Below are 16,372 nucleotides of genomic sequence, written 5' to 3'. Positions count from 1 at the left end.
TGCTTAGTCATTTAGTAATTGTTTTATAACGATGTTCCCCAAAGTCCAAACTAGTCTAAGGGTCCATGGCAGACTCAACGGCGTTCTGGCTTTAAAACAGGGGTTTACAACATAGAACTAAAATGTTAACTTGGCTTAAACCCATTTAAGTCAGCATATAATATTTTGAGGACCTCAGCGACTGTTAGTTGTTTAAAATTTTTTGTATGGCCAACTTTACATCCGCTCACAGCACAATAATGAATTAATTTTCAATTTTTTTGAAAACTTAATTCATGGCTAGAACTCTGCAACTACTAAAATTTCCATTGGTAGATTTAATCTTCACTTTTTGTTTTAAAACTGGTCTATGATAAAAAAATACTGTATGGGTATATCTGTATATCAATTTTAGCACTTAGTAGATATTGGTTTGACAAGAACGATATATGCCTTTGCCTCATAATGTGATGATTAAAAGTAACGAAGCTGTCACCCGTGCAGTAGACTTTGTCAGAGCAGTTCCGTATCCGCGTATGTACACAACACAAGAGAATCGTGGCCGCAACAACCAACTGTAATATCGTCTGTCCTTGCACCGCGCCGCCCGGGACGCACGTTCCTACCACTTCTTCTTATGCTCGTCCATACTCACACCTCCAGGCCCAAGGTACACGATCATGAGCAAACCTCCAATTACTGACAAGGTCTGGAAAAAAAGACACATTTTTGAAGTTTATTATATAATATAAATTAACAGTACTATATTTTTGAATATGCAATATACTTGTTGATTTTGAATATTAATTTTGAGATACAAATGGATAGGTACAATGAATAAGTAGTAAGTACTTGTAAGAATTAAGTGATAAACTACATTTGTTTCTATGCAGGTAGTCTAGTCTCCTAAAATAGTTTCTTTTGTTAATTTATCTTAAAGTGATTTTTTGAAATGCACACTTTTATAATGTTTTAGCTTGAAACAAATTCACGTTAAAGTCAGAAAATATTAAACATATTTTCTATTTTATGCAAGAAGTAGCTGGATGCTGTCTGTGCAAGACTGGCCATTGTGGTGAACTGATCTTGGGGAGGCTTAGGCCTTGCTGTCAGTTAACTTGGTGATGACAATCTTAAATATTAATTCAGATATATAATCTATGATTAAATTATAGAAGTTTATGAACATACCTGGAAGAAATCATACTTCAAGAAATCCCTGAGCGGCTTGTACGAGGGTACGGCCCACCACGCGTTATGGTACAGGTTGAGCACCGTGAGTACAAGCACCAGCATGAGCGCGGAAAGCTTCGTCCGGTAACCTACCGTCACCAGGATCATGAGAATGCTACCCAAAAGATCCTGCACGATCTGAAAATATAACACAAAATATAATGGTCAGCCTGATGTGTTTTTAACAAATATAGTATTTTGAGTCCTTCAACTATTTACACTAGATGTTCCCAGACCTTTTTTTTTAGAAAACTTAGAAGAAAAGAATTTCTAGAATTTAGCTGGTTCCAGGGGATCTGCAGCTAGATTTTTAGCATATTTCCAAAACTCGGTAAAAATGTCAGAATTAGATCTAATTAGTACGAATTAATAGTTTTTGGAAGATTGCATGCAACAAGTCGTATTTCTTTCATATGACCGTTTGAACAAGTGTCGTGGACGGCAGAGGAGCTTTGCAAGTCTCGACACATTTGGAGATAAAAGCATCTGTACTATATACCCACTTATATAAAAATGTGAAGCTAAAAAGTATTTTTAATTTATCAATTATTTTTATATTGTAAATTTGGTACATATTTTGAAATATCCATAAGCTGAAAATGTTCAATTTAATCAAATTAAGTTTTTAAGTTAGGAATAAATGTAAATAAAATAGATTCTTCACTATTAGTTGCAAACAATTTTCTTATATTTATGACTTCACTTAAAATATACCAAATGCCACTGTGAGTAGTTGTTCATAATAGTAATTTTACTCATGTAATTTAGAATTTATTACCTTTTTTATCTTAAAATAATATGACATAAAACTAAAGTTCTGCAGGTCGGTAACGACGCATAAGGTTACCTCTGCGACTCTCATACATAATTAATGAAATGCAAATGGACCAACTCGCGCGAACGCTTTCTCTGAAAACATATGACGTCACGCGCTTTATTCTAGCCGAATAAGTTTTTGACGGACGTATTTATTTATTAACAGAATTTTCTAGAGCAGTCTTAAATGGGAATAATAAATTGTTTAGTAGTAAAAAAAAATAATTGGATTCTTTATTAATACGGATGTTTTTCGGACTTTAGAATAATTTGGATATAATACATAAAATATCGTTTATGTTTTTAACATAAAAGGTACATTTTTAAACCAATTTAGTAAAAGTCAAACATAAACGTAATTACGTTTGATTAGTTTAGTAATTACTCAACTACAATCTAAATATAACATATTGTACTTTAACAAGTTCCGTTCGACCGCAATTTTTGAATCTTTTCCATTCAACAGCGTGAGGCGTATACGACACACACTTTGAAAATTAAAAAAAGTAATTTAAGACGTATGCTTTATACTTTTTCAACACTGCGAAGTTACAATTAGCGGTTAAAGATTATAAATTTTAATATGCATTACTTACGCACATACGTGAACTTATCTATATTCGACTCTACAATTCATTTTAAAAGAATCCTTTGTCTTTCAATTACAACTGCAACTGCAATGGAAAGTGCAGCGGGAGCCGTCTACAACCCACATGGCATGGAATGTGTTAAGTATGCTGTAAGTAAATTTCATTGGCCACACAAGATGTATTAATGTCAAAGAAGCCCTGGTTTAGATGAAGTTGTAGTGTGAAGTTCAGGGGCTATCTGAAGTAATACACTTTAAAATATTTTACCGTGATCATTCACCATACCAAACAATATAGAGTTCAACATAATATGAAATGAAATACGAACTCGAAGTGTCTACACTGTACATGGTACTCGATTAATTATTTTCTTTATCATGTGAATTAAAGAAAATCACCGATTTAGCTTCAATAATTGTTCGTCTAAGTGACAGTGGGCGGACACATTAACTAACGAGAAACAGATGGCTGTTGAGGCTGAAAGGTTCTCTAGTCAAGGTCGCAGGAAGACGCTGGATACGGGCAGAGCAAGACTTCATTGTGATGAACTAGGGCGTGGCTTATGCCCAGCAGTGAACGTCTATCGGTTGACATGATGATGATAATAGAAATTTTTAAATCAAAACACGTACCTGTAAAAAGGACACTTCGAATCTCAGCAATGTGATGAACATGAAGGCGAGCAAGATACGGCCCGCGAGTTGCAGGTAGGTCTTCGGCTTGTTCTCGCCGAGGCTGGGCACGCCGGCGAAGAGGCTGCGCCCTTCCGCCCGCGCCTCCGCCAACACCAGCAGCAGCGCTCCAATGAGGGCCAGGTTGCGAAGCAAGAACTGCATGTCCCACAGTATGCTGTACGCGAATGTCTGCAATTTTTATTTTTTTTAATTGTTTAAAAAATGGTAGCAAATGTTATGTAAAAACTAAAAATAATCAGAAATAATCTTTTGGCACCAAACAAAACAAAATTAGAGCACATTTAGGTATACTTTTAATAATAAGGAGTTTCAAATTTTGTTATTAAAAATGTCAATATTATTTTTAATAACCTTAATAGGATTGCAATCTTTTCTAACTATAACAATGAGATACGTTTTGTTTCCTTTCGGTTGAGTGAAATGACACAAACGGAACAAATGCCGCAGTGAACCGTTTTCCAGGGTAAGGGTTGAAAGCGCTTCGCCTTAACATTAGTTATGATTAGTGAAAAACAAGAAAAAGAAGAAGCTAAAATAAATAAACTTATTTGGCTTTTCAATGAAGGAGCAAATCTCCTGTATATTTTCGACGCAGCGGTTCCCCTCAGATTTAGTCTGCAAACGATTTCCCGCTGGCCAAGTCCCTGACAACAACTTGAAAGGCTTCTCCGGATGTAGTATGCATTTTTCTTGATTTTTGGAAATAACTTACGGAAAATAACTTACGTAACTTGCGGAAATATAATCAAGTCAACGTCTGATTTGCTAATCAGACGTGACATAATGGTGCATAGTTTCAGAGAGCTAGAGCTAGCTAGAGCTTTCCGACACAATGATTTTTCGATGCTCACATAGATGTAACGGTTTATTAAAAACTGCCCGTCGAATTTAAATAGTACTAATGTTATTTTAAAACTTAAACACTAGCTGTTAGTAGATATACATTTTATGTACATTGTCAGAGCTAATACAGAAAAAAAATATACATTTTGTAGGGTTCTGCCGGTTTAGTTGCACGCGTGTGTAATAACTAAGTTAAGGCTTCGGGCACTTGCTGGAATCTAAGTGCCTTACTTAAATTTTTTTTACTTAAATATCAACGTGACAAAAAAAAAGATCGTGATAGATATGTAAAAAAAATATAAAAAAGATTTAAAAAACGAAGGTTATACAAATTATGCAGTGGTTGTAGAAAATGTATTTTTTTTCAAAAGCACGGTTCTAATTATAATAACACAGTACAGGTAGGCCACGTTTTTTTTTCTTTTTTCATATAACTACAACCCTAGCAGTTTTCGACGGCTTGGTCTATGTACCTTAGATGTACGTTCTAAGAATGATTACGCTCAAGATTTTTAAGAAAGAATATCGACTTGGTCTGTCATTCAAAACATTCCAATTTAATAGTTGCGGCTCAATCGATACAAAATATCGAATTACAAATATAATGATATACGCACTCGATTCATATATACTTCAATTGATTGAAAGGTCACACTGGTCAATCGAATATCTCGTACACATTTTCAATAACAAAACAATATTTAATCGTATCTTCCAACAGGGAAGGAAGTTAAATATACAAACATAAATAGTACATGACTATAGTCTAATTTTAACTCTTTACGACACACCAGTGAACCTTATCATTCAAATTTAGTTAAAACCAGGAAATCAATTATTAAGAATTATATCATAAAATATATAAAATGCTGTTATTCACACATGGCATAAAAATTAAGTGTGCGACTACAGTCTAGATTTGGTGATATATTAAAACGCATAAAATTTCAAAAATAATAATAGATTTGTAACGACGTCGTCCAGTTAGGCAACTGGGCCACGGAATACTCTTATACGTTTTGATTGATAGTTGTAACACATGGCTTGTGGTAAGCGTTGCCGATTTAAATTAAAAATATCTTTATTCAATTAGACATACCTGCACTTTTGAATTGTCAATTATTTTAACATTATAAGTAGTAATCTACCACCGTATCGGATTCCTGATTTACTAAGAGCCTACCAGAAAGAATTGGTCATTTTAAATGACGTCAAGAATGTTCCACGCATTTCGATAAAAAAAAAATTAATGCTGTGTGAGATTTATTTAAAATTCTTTTATTTTAGATTTGTAACCAGGTAATGGAAGTTCTTAGATATCCCGCGGAACTTTATTATATATACTCACACTCAGACCCATGGAAGTATTTGTAAACTTTTTGAAAAGAAAACATTTCCTTTTGAGTTTATTTTTATTTTGTTGTATTTATCATATGTCTGTCACTATTCCTAATATAAGATTTTAATTTTTTGGCGCAAATATATATTGAGGAAAGCAATCGTTAGAACACCAAATTCTTTAAAAAAATCTCTTACAGCACTCGGCGATAAATATTGCTATCTCTGTCCCACATTGCCTATGTGACGTTTTGTCAGTCGTGCGACAGAGATAATGGTCTACGAAACCGAAATTAGCCGATTGTCTCTTTCCAAAGTTCGATGTGCAATATTTATCGCCGGGTATTGTACTAGCTTTTAAGTTATAAATAAGCAGCTCTTTTTGTTTAAAAATATATAGAATTAATTAATTAATTTCGGTAGCATTGTCTCATTATAAAATACCGTAAGATAAAGTGACACAAAAGATGATGACCCTCGTGGCTCAAATGGTTTAGCGAGAGATGGCTCATCGTTGAACCTTTATCGAAATACAAATTTTTTCATATGGCATTCGTTTTAATACGAATATTAAAATTGTGTGTAAGTGAATAAATTCAAGATGGCTATCGGGTTGAGCGACCGAGACGAAGGGCGCTAGTCAATGAGACGTATTTACTATATTTGTTTGGCCGCTGCGCATTTGGCTGGTGAGTCTACTATGACAATACATGGCCACACCTAAAGTGCGCCAAGATCTTAGACATTAAAAATACAGAGAAATACTTTATATTTTAATACCTCTAGTGATGTCCATCGATTGGAGGTGTTTACATAGTATTTTATATATCAAACTTTACCGCGACATTTATTGTCACAAGTCGGCACTTTTGAATAGATACGGAGTAGTTCTTACTTGGTAGCATACAGGTGGCGCAAAAGTAATGTCATAATGTGAACGAGCCTTAATTTTTACAAATGGCGCCAAATGCCAGTGCTTTGATATTTATGGTGTAGCGAATTTCAAGTGTTTATTAAGTGCGTTAATATATATGTGTATATATATATATATATATATATATATACACAATGAATGCCAAAGCAGTTATGGCACCATTTTTCGTCACGTGTTATATTTACTTTACGGAGCTATCTCCATTAAAAAATAGATAATTAACTATTAGTAAACTTTTAGATTTTTATATAGAGAGAGAAAATACTTTTCATTCACTTTATTTCAAAATATTTGAGTTAAGAGAAAACAACAAAGATATTTTTTAATAAATGTGCATTTGAACCACAAAATGTTTTTTTTAAGAGTCAAAGAGACATTATAAAATTAAATATATATATTGCAAACTAGTTGTGCTCGCGTCTTCGTCCGCGTGAAATTTTAAAAAACAAAATAACGTTTAAGAATGTTTCTAAAAATAAAAGTAGCCTAAGTTTCTCCTAATTACATCAGTTACATGCTTGTATAATTCCCGACAAAATCGGTCAAGCTATTTTAAACATTACAACAGACAATTAAATTTTATATGTACCGTATATACATTCATACGCTTATTACAAACAATAGTACAGACATTCCAATTTTATTTATTTGTATAGATAATTTTAATGCCAATTTAATTTTCTAACAGCAAACTATTAAATTCGCCTCTCGTTCAATAATCGCAAACGTGCCAAGACGTCGTAAACAAAAAGCAATTGATTGGTTTGATTAATTGGTATAACATGCATATATTTAGAAATAATTCTTTATTAGACACATATTTTTTTACTTTTTATATCATAAACGTGTCCCCGTGTGGTGTCTGGGTCCATCTTGAAGCACCACTCCCGCTCTTTGTGGGATAAAACCTCGCACATGGACACTGTTCCGTTCGGAACAACTTAGGAAAATTTACCTTGTCCGGATGAAAAAGGATGATTGCTGATCAGTCAGGTGGACTGGCCACAGTGAAAACCGTCAATTAAGTAAACCAGATAACTACGTCGTAAACAAGAAAAGTTTACAGGAGATAAATGGTCTAAGAGTGGAAGAACGCGAGCACCCACCACTTGACAATTTCCCAGAAAAATCATACCCATGGAAGTGTCCAACATCACGACCCTCAGTAAATTAAGTTTGTAATGCGAAAAGTATATCATAAATGTACAAAATGTACACGTTTCGCTTGTACATAATTAAATATATGAAAAACATTATCTCACCTGCAAAACGACGATGAAGAATAGGATGCCGCACGCGATGTCGACCTTCAACCTGCCCAGGACCATCACGCAGCCTCCCAACTGACCCACTAAATTTATGATCTGTAACAAAATGTGACTTGTAAAATCAAAGTAGCTAAAAATAAAAATCTCTAAGTTTCAAATTAATTTTGTAAAAAATTATTTTTACTTTTAAATCAAAAACAATCAAACATGATAAATTTTATAAAACAACTCAAATGTGGTTTAAAATTGTATATGATTAAAATATATGTATTAAAACATCTAATGTAGTGTATATAGAGGGATTAGAAATTGGAAAAGTTCTATAAGTTTAAAGGCGTGATATATACATAACTTATTTGCTATCATTTAATCTATTGATTTCTGAATAATGTGTGCTCCATCCAGATCAGAAATAATAAACAACCTAATGATTACATAGTTAAAAAAAGGTTTTTCAAATTGGATTAATACATATAAAAATTCACCATCTGTAACTGCAGACTTTGAACTACCTGAAGTCATTGGGCCAGTCGCATTATATTTATTTATAAAAAATAAATAGTCCAGAGCCATCACTTTATACCGGGTGCTTTTTAACGCGAAAGAAGAGAGGCGATATATAAGGTATGAAAAGGAATGGAAGAGATTGAGATGGACAACAGAGGAATGAATGAAAGATTGTAAATAATTATAGCACATTGTCAATAATTAATTACAAGGGAGCACGACAGGTCTCTAGTATCGGGGTGCAATAAACAGGGTGTTTGAAGATAGGTGTAAAAACTTTAATGTTTTTTTCCGACACATGAGATACAGAAACACCCTTTAAAGCTTACACCGACATCCAATCAACTAGCATGTGTCAATTTTTTCACCATTATTAAGAAATGGTTTCGCTAACAGGTCTGTAGCGCTTGGGCAGCGACTTGAAATAAAATAATGTACCAACTAATATATAATTGATAAAATTTCCAAATTGTATTGTTAACATGTATAAAGTTTAGCTGTATTTACCCATAAGAGAAAACTGTAAGAAAAATTGTAAATAATTATTCGACGTTGTCTTGCCTCGCAGCTGGGATAAGATTCGTATCAAATAGCGGCAACCCTCTCCCAACTGTCAGCGTTTAGTAAAAGCGAAAAAAAATATTGTAAAAAAAACACTAGCGATTCAAATTAGAATTAATAAAAAAAACATCTAGCAACTTCTCAAATGTGTTTCCAAATTAAAATTTATTACATAATACCGAAAATAATGTAATAAATCCCAGTTTAAATCGCCATATTTAATACACATTTATTGACAACAATGTTTGTTCCCGTAAAGCTCAAAATAACAAAAACACGATTAAGCCAGTAAAGTATATCTAGAATTGATTAATTTTCTGCTCAATTTGAATATGACAGAAAATATATATGAATGCTCAGCGAATTATAGCTAATGCGTTGTCAAAACAATTTGTTACAGGTGTTTATTTCGTGAACTTCTTATGTTTTAGTCAAACATTTCACCTTTCTACTTCAATCTACCCACACACGTTCCTCGCTGTTCCTTTTTTATACAACTTTTTTTAAATCAAACAACACATGTTCACTGGTTTGTCTGTTCAATTTTCGTTGCCATTACAATACACATACAAACAGTAACAATGTCCGAATGTACCCCTATATATTAGATATTTTTATTAGACAATTATGTCTAGATTACAATGAGCCGTAATCGTGCGCGTAAGGGAAAGTACAATAGACTTGGTTCATCGTCTGACTTAACAGTTAACTATGCTATATTCACCGGATCAAGTTAATATACCTCTCTTTCAATTGTATTTTCATAAACTAGTGAATGTGTAGCGGAAGTATATCATTTTTAAGAACAGGATACATTTATACATGAAAAACTAAAGTACGTAAATTGAGGTTTTTTTTTCTTTTCAGCCGGTGGACGCCCACTAAAAGGCATAGATCTCCCTCAAAAAAACTATGTCATCGTTCACCAAGTGGGAAAATTACCCACTCCGCGTCTACCGGCAGGTGGTAGTCGTCACTCGAGAATCTTTCGGGGCCAATGGCCATCAGTTGCACAAGCGATATGCATTACCTACTGCCACTTTATACGAACAATTCTTCAATTATTTTTATTATCATCCATTAATTATTATTGTTAATTAGTTAATTCAGTAATTATTCAATTTGATACATGAAAAGGTTTAGTGATTTTTTTAGATGTATTAACTTCATCGATTCTCGAAAATAAATGCCGAAAAATAAAAACGAAGCGCTAATATTTAAGTTTATATGCCAGTTATTTTGTTACCAATGTAAACATATTCCTAATAAGTTTTACGATTATACAACGAAATTTAAATTGTACATTTCTCGTACTAGCTCTGTGCGGCGAATACAATATTCCTACATTTCACTGGGCACTTAAAACTTGCTCTTATATAAAGAGCTTTGAGTCTGAGAACATACAACTATAATAATACGTATCAGAATATGGCTAGACGAGCTTTCACCTAATACGTAATGATACCACAGATTCATAATAGTGCGTTGCAAATATATATATATATATATATATATATATATATATATATATATATATATATATATATATATATATCCAGCGACTACCCGCGACCTAATGTCGTCGGTGCACCTAGCGGGCAGCCTGCCCATAATCCGTCTACTGGCTCCGTCACCACTCGAAACCTTTTGGTCCTAACGGTCACTTCAGATGAGTAATTCTTCAAGCTACGTCGGTGACCTTGGCTTTTCTGCGGATCTTTTCATTCCTGATTCGAACACAGCTCACAGCACAAACTCCGGGCATATACCTCTCCATTTCTCATTGGGAGACCTTGAGACTTCTTATGAAGCCCGTCGTGACTGTTATAACTTGATCATTAATATCTACTCTCTGTTATTTTCAATGGCTTTAGACGCCATTATTACTCACAGATGAAATATCGACTAATTAAATTTGCTTACAACTGTTTAAAGGTAACAAATTAATTTTAGGTAAACCAAAACCTTTTGTTGAGTCTTCGTAAGAAGATTCAGTATTTCTATCAACTATAAGTAGAGTCTTCAAGACAAGAGTGAATAGGTTTCTTCTAGGCAAGCATATATCCTCGTAGACCTGGTCATCGCTTAAGATGAGGTGGAACGGAGGTCAAAAGCTTCGCCTATATGTGATTAAAAAAAAAAGTGGTCGGTATGACATGGCACGCGCACCTCGTGTATCTTCGATTACTTTTTTTTTTGAATTTTTAGCGGTTACGATATGAATATAGTATTGCATACTAAGGAAATTACCCCGCGAAATACAATCGTAAGGATCTCAATTTAATAATGTACGTAGTCATGCATTAAAATTAACTTAACATTATTGACAAATTAAAATATCAAATAATAACACATACAAGATAGTAATATGTTCATGTTGCAAAGTATTCAATAGCAATAAGTGAAATTGAACAGCGGACTGTATTCACTTTCGTTGACCCAATCACCGCACGTCGCACTGGCCGTTATAAAAAACGATGTATTTTTTATCTGTTCCAATTTTAAATTTGAATGAAGTCTACACGGCTGTCGTATTCCATAACACTTTCAAACATGTCTGGCTGTTAATTATTGTTAGATTTTTTTATATTCAATTTTAATTATAAATTCTCAGATATATATAATCTAATTATTTTTTTTTCAGCCGATGCGAATGTCGCCGTCCAATTTATTTAAACATCAGTTTTTGGAAGGATTTTATGACAATACTAGCTGTTCCGGTCAAGGTGAACTAGATATACGTGATTCGAGGAATTAACATGTAAATTATATTCGCAGATTCAACATATAAGCGACATAGTAACATTTTATTTAACATTAGAAACCGGACAAAAACTAAATAGGGATGACATTACAGCAGTATTCCGGTATTATCACAACTGCGTAATTTTTTATTATGTAAAAATAAAATTGCAAGAATAAGAAATGATTAATATCATGAATAACTTGTCCGCGTAAGATCAGAATCAAGCGCCATAATTCACTGCACCTTCAGTTTCCATTCCATATTCATGTATAGTTTCAATAGAAATGCCATTTCAATTTCGTTGTCGCTACACCATAGACCATGGTTGCACAGACTTATTAAGACTAGGGGCCACTCGGGCAAAGCATGAACTGATGGCGGGCCGGCCGCCAGAAGTATAGATAATTTTTTTTTTTGGTTTTACTATGGAATAAAATTCAATATGTTTCGAATGTACGAGAGCATTATTTTTGCTGTCTGCGGGCCACCAGTATTGGACCGGCGGGCCGCGGTCTGTGCATCCATGCCATAGACGCAAATTGCAAAGCACAGACTTCTTCCAAAAATATTTATGGGAGATATAGCATTATCGCCATGCTTGGCAGGCGGGTTGACGATCGCAATGTGGTAATTTTTAAAAGACACTGCTGTCTCTCAAATGTCATTTGCAGATTCCGCGGGTATGAGGTGGCAGGTGCAGTGCGTCTAGCTTAAAACCTCTTTTAGAGTAACGAACATCTAGATCTCCCGGGGGAGCCCTGTCTTAGTACGCTCCATATTACTATTTTACAGGATCGAAAGGCAGAGCTGTTAGATGGCTTCGGTGAACGTTCCATAGAATGATCAAGCTTAAAGACCTCCACAAGGGGGCCTCAGCTTGTCCTTGTCACACGTCAATAACAACCGCTTAGCACCCTGAGGGCGGCCGAAAAGACCGAATCTCATCTTGGTCTATTTCCAATGCCTGATTATCATCACTACTGCCACTTCGGAAAGCGTTACCAGAGATAAAGTGGTGAAAAAAACTCAATCTCAATGAATGTCTGGTGTGACGTGGTATTGTGGTACGCAAAGGAAGCTGCTGTTCATCCTCTAGGTTTTTTTGTGCATTAAATATCCCCTATATAATCAATGCGCATATTGTGAATAATATAACACTATATCAATGAGAATCGAACTCGATGATTGCAAGTCTTCGTTGGTCTACCACTGTTCTATATTACAACCAATTTATAAAAAATAAATTTTCATTTAATACTTCTTTAGATGATATGTATATACCGTTACATAACAAACATGTAAATTTCAACATACGCGCACGTTTTAAAAAGAATGTGCGATAAATCACGAAGTGAATTGACGAAAAATTATTGAATAAATTTCGTAACAGATTATAGACAACATCAAAATTGCTTATCACGTTACGAAAAAGCTAAATACCACAGAGTTGCTATAAATTATCTTTTTGGCATTTTCTGTTGACATTTACTTGTCTTGGGACAGTTAAAAAAAACAATAATTGACAGACGCGTACTACAAGGCATAGGCTTCCAAAGATCGTCCAAGATGAACGGTCTTGTCCTCAAAAATCTTTAGGCGCCAACGGACTTTGGTTGCACAAGCTATGTGCCGCGCCCACTGACAGTTCGGACGTGCTAAATCAGTTACCTTTGTTCTTCTAAAGATCCCCTCCAAAAATAATTTAAATGAATTTAGAACATTTTTTATCATTTCTTTTATTTTAATGTGCATACCTTTTTCACGTCAAGGAAGGAAAAAATAGTAATATTTTCTCATGTGGCAATTTCTTTCAATTTATGACAATAACTTTATTCCTTTTATAAACTCATAGTTAACAATAAACACAAATGACATGAATTGATTTTAATTTTCCTTTACTGTAAAATGGTCACTATTGATATTATACAGGATGTTAAAACAATTTACGAAAATCTCTATTGAAATCTAAATATTGTTACAATAAGGCAGAAAAATAATTCAATCAGTTAAAATGTTGATCGTCAAGATATTTAACATGTAATGACTAAGCATTGTGTTAGTCCAAAGTCTATTTAATTGTTAACAATAGCTAGTTAAAAAATTAGATCAATAAATATTTCTTATAACAAAAATTCTTTAAAAAAAATACTATATGTCCTCTCTATATATCAAGGCAACCCCCTTTCGGATGGAATTTCTTTAAATATGTACTTAGCTATCTTCTATTTGATGATAGTAATAGTCCTACCAAATTTCAATTCTCTAAGCCTTATGGGTCCACTAATGAAATAAATCAGTACAAAAGTGTATATCATATTTGTATATTATTTTTTTTAAAGGAAACCTCATTTAACCATTTATTTCTGTTACTCTTTATTTAAATTAAAAATACAATAAATATGGACAGTTGATTAGGATTGGAGATAGATCTTTACCCATTATTAATTACTATATATGAGGGTTTCTCAGAAACCTAAACAGCATATTTCACTGAATTATTTTAGATTCAAGTTTTCAGGTTGCTTTAGTGAGCACACTACACAGTAGTCAAGATGCAAGATTTTTTTAATAGGGGACCTCTACTAGGAATTTTATCACATGCACAGAAAAATTCTGATGAGCACAATGAAAGTAATGGGAAAAAAACTCAATTGTATACTTACAACAAACATGGTGGCAAGGAATTTTCCACAACCCCATGAGATGTCCATGTAGTCACGTTGTTCTGACCACTGGAACCACATTCGTAATCCATCTTCAAGGAATGTGGAGATTAGACACAGTCGTGCAACAGTGGGTAGCACATTCTTGCCTTTGCGGATGACCTATAGAGTAAAACAAATTATTAAAACTATCTTACAGATTCTTCAATTTCTATATTGCCTCTTAGAGGCAATGATAAGAATCATTAGTTAATTATTGTTTATATCAATGCACCTAACCAGCATAAGTTCATATGGCCTGTTGTAAAAAATTATATTGAATGATTAAAAAATATATATTGTTTAAAATTAACCAATGAAAAAAAAGCAGTGAAGAGAAAAATACATTTACAAATATCTTTTCAGTAGCATATAATTGATAACCATTTTCTTATCTAAATAATAATTACATTCATGCTAACATATCAGAAATGGCAATACATTATATTGTACCATGGCTTACATAATGTTACTAAAATAGATAAGTTTTTATTGTGTTATCATCAATTTAATAAATTTCAGCTGTAAGTTATTTGTAATAATCAAAATAATTTCACTTTTCTTAACTTAAAAATCAAAAACAATCAAACATATCCTATGTGATGAACTCAAATATGGTTTATAATGTGATTGTTATTTTAAAACATGCATTTAAAATGCCTAATCAAGTACATGCATAGGGATTGAGAATATGTGTAAAAACTACAAAAAATTGTATAAAAAATATTAGAAATAATTAATAATATAATGATAACATAGAAAGAAAAAAAAAACAAAATTGGGTTTATTCCATATTAAAATTAATTACATATATAAAATTAATTATATATATAATTATATATATGTTCCTGTAGACATTGTACTGCCAGAAAATTTTGGCTTGTCACATTCTTATAGTTTTTAAAAATGAATTGTTATGAACATAACATTTCAGAGTGATCAATGTGAACACTCTGAAATGAAACATACATGGTTAAAAGAAATCGGTGAAAAAGCTTTAAAGCAATTACCTGACAAATACTATACTGTACATTCACATTTATAAAGCTATTACACCTGATTCTAATCAGCCTGTATGCAGGAAAGGTGAAGGCATAATCGGAACAAACAAATAGTTACCTTTAAAATTACAGCAAGTTGGAAAATACTTATAAACCTACATATTGTGTAATCATATAATTTCAATACTCTAACTAGAGAATTTTCAAAATATAATTGTTATTAATAATTAAGCACAATTTAATATAGTACACAATACAGTACAGTACAGGTATTTAAACACTGGATTAGGAGAAATAATTAAAACTAGTGCTGTTACTCAAGGAATATTAATAATAATCATGACAATGTAATTATCAAGTGTACATAGCTATTACATTAATGTGGTATTTAATATTATAATAAATAACTTCGGGTAATTCGGTTATTGAGTAGGAAATGAATAATGGCTTCATTTCATTGTAATATTTATTCAATGTCTCAATAGTTCTAAGGCAATGTTTCCATATGTTTCCACGATCCTTATAAGAGAAAGTAAGGCATAGTATGATGTATGAAATTATTCTCTACTCTTTACTTGCAGTTAGTTCGTTGCAACTTTTTAATTTTAGTACACAAAAAATGTAAATTGTATATTAAAATAGTATATGAACTAAAATATATACTTTATGTAGAAAATATTTTTTACAAATACATCAAGCTCTTAATTCAGGCCATTGAAAATAAAACTATTAAACAAAAATAAAAAAAATTCAGACTTTCAAATTAATATTTCGCAAGAGTATAGAAAACAATCTCTAAATTCAAATTAGGTTATATTTTATTGCAATATGTTCATTGGATGTAATAAAAATTTGAATAAACAACAACCATACAGTTGAATATTACATAGTTTAAAGATCAAAAGCTTAAAAATAAGGTGACGTGACATTTCTAAAAGGAAGAATATTACCAAATATTAATTTTGGTGCAATTTTTGCTATAATGAAAACATAAAATTTTACCTGGTCTGCCACATCTTCCGCAGTGGACACATATTCATTAGGAATTTGCATTATAACTACTAACCCACAGCACTAACACTAAATGAAATTTCACTGCCGTTGAACTCGTAGTCAGATCTTGAGTGACGTGTGGATAGTTGGATACACTTCCTGTCAA

At 32.7% G+C, this 16,372-nt stretch overlaps 1 protein-coding gene across 1 annotated transcript; it reads right to left on the bottom strand.

Annotated features, from left to right (window-relative positions):
• Positions 1-194: 194 nt before the first annotated feature.
• Positions 195-16,354, bottom strand: Surf4 (Surfeit locus protein 4). Its single transcript, XM_068772565.1, has 6 exons — positions 16,216-16,354; positions 14,174-14,335; positions 7,691-7,792; positions 3,251-3,481; positions 1,171-1,350; positions 195-688 (listed from the first exon to the last, which is right to left on the bottom strand). The coding sequence occupies exons 1-6, from the start codon at positions 16,264-16,266 to the stop codon at positions 602-604; spliced, it is 813 nt and encodes a 270-aa protein (XP_068628666.1). The 5' UTR covers positions 16,267-16,354; the 3' UTR covers positions 195-601.
• Between the last annotated feature and the right edge of the window lie 18 nt (positions 16,355-16,372).

Source organism: Battus philenor, unplaced genomic scaffold (genome assembly GCF_028537555.1).
Source record: "Battus philenor isolate CCGP_79_NKW_IND1 unplaced genomic scaffold, ilBatPhil1.0.hap1 SCAF_5, whole genome shotgun sequence".
Lineage (NCBI taxonomy): Eukaryota > Metazoa > Arthropoda > Insecta > Lepidoptera > Papilionidae > Battus > Battus philenor.
Note: the sequence above shows the minus strand (reverse complement) of the source record. Positions and strands in the feature narration are given on the sequence as shown.

Bases quoted from the DNA above. Each gene is read 5' to 3' on its own strand.
- Surf4 (XM_068772565.1), bottom strand. From the start codon at position 16,266: ATGCAAATTCCTAATGAATATGTGTCCACTGCGGAAGATGTGGCAGAC. The intron at 7,793-14,173 runs GTAAGTATACAA...ATTTTGTTACAG, and splicing joins TCCTTGCCACCATGTTTGTT to ATCATAAATTTAGTGGGTCA. The intron at 689-1,170 runs GTATGTTCATAA...CTTTTTTTCCAG, and splicing joins TGAAGTATGATTTCTTCCAG to ACCTTGTCAGTAATTGGAGG.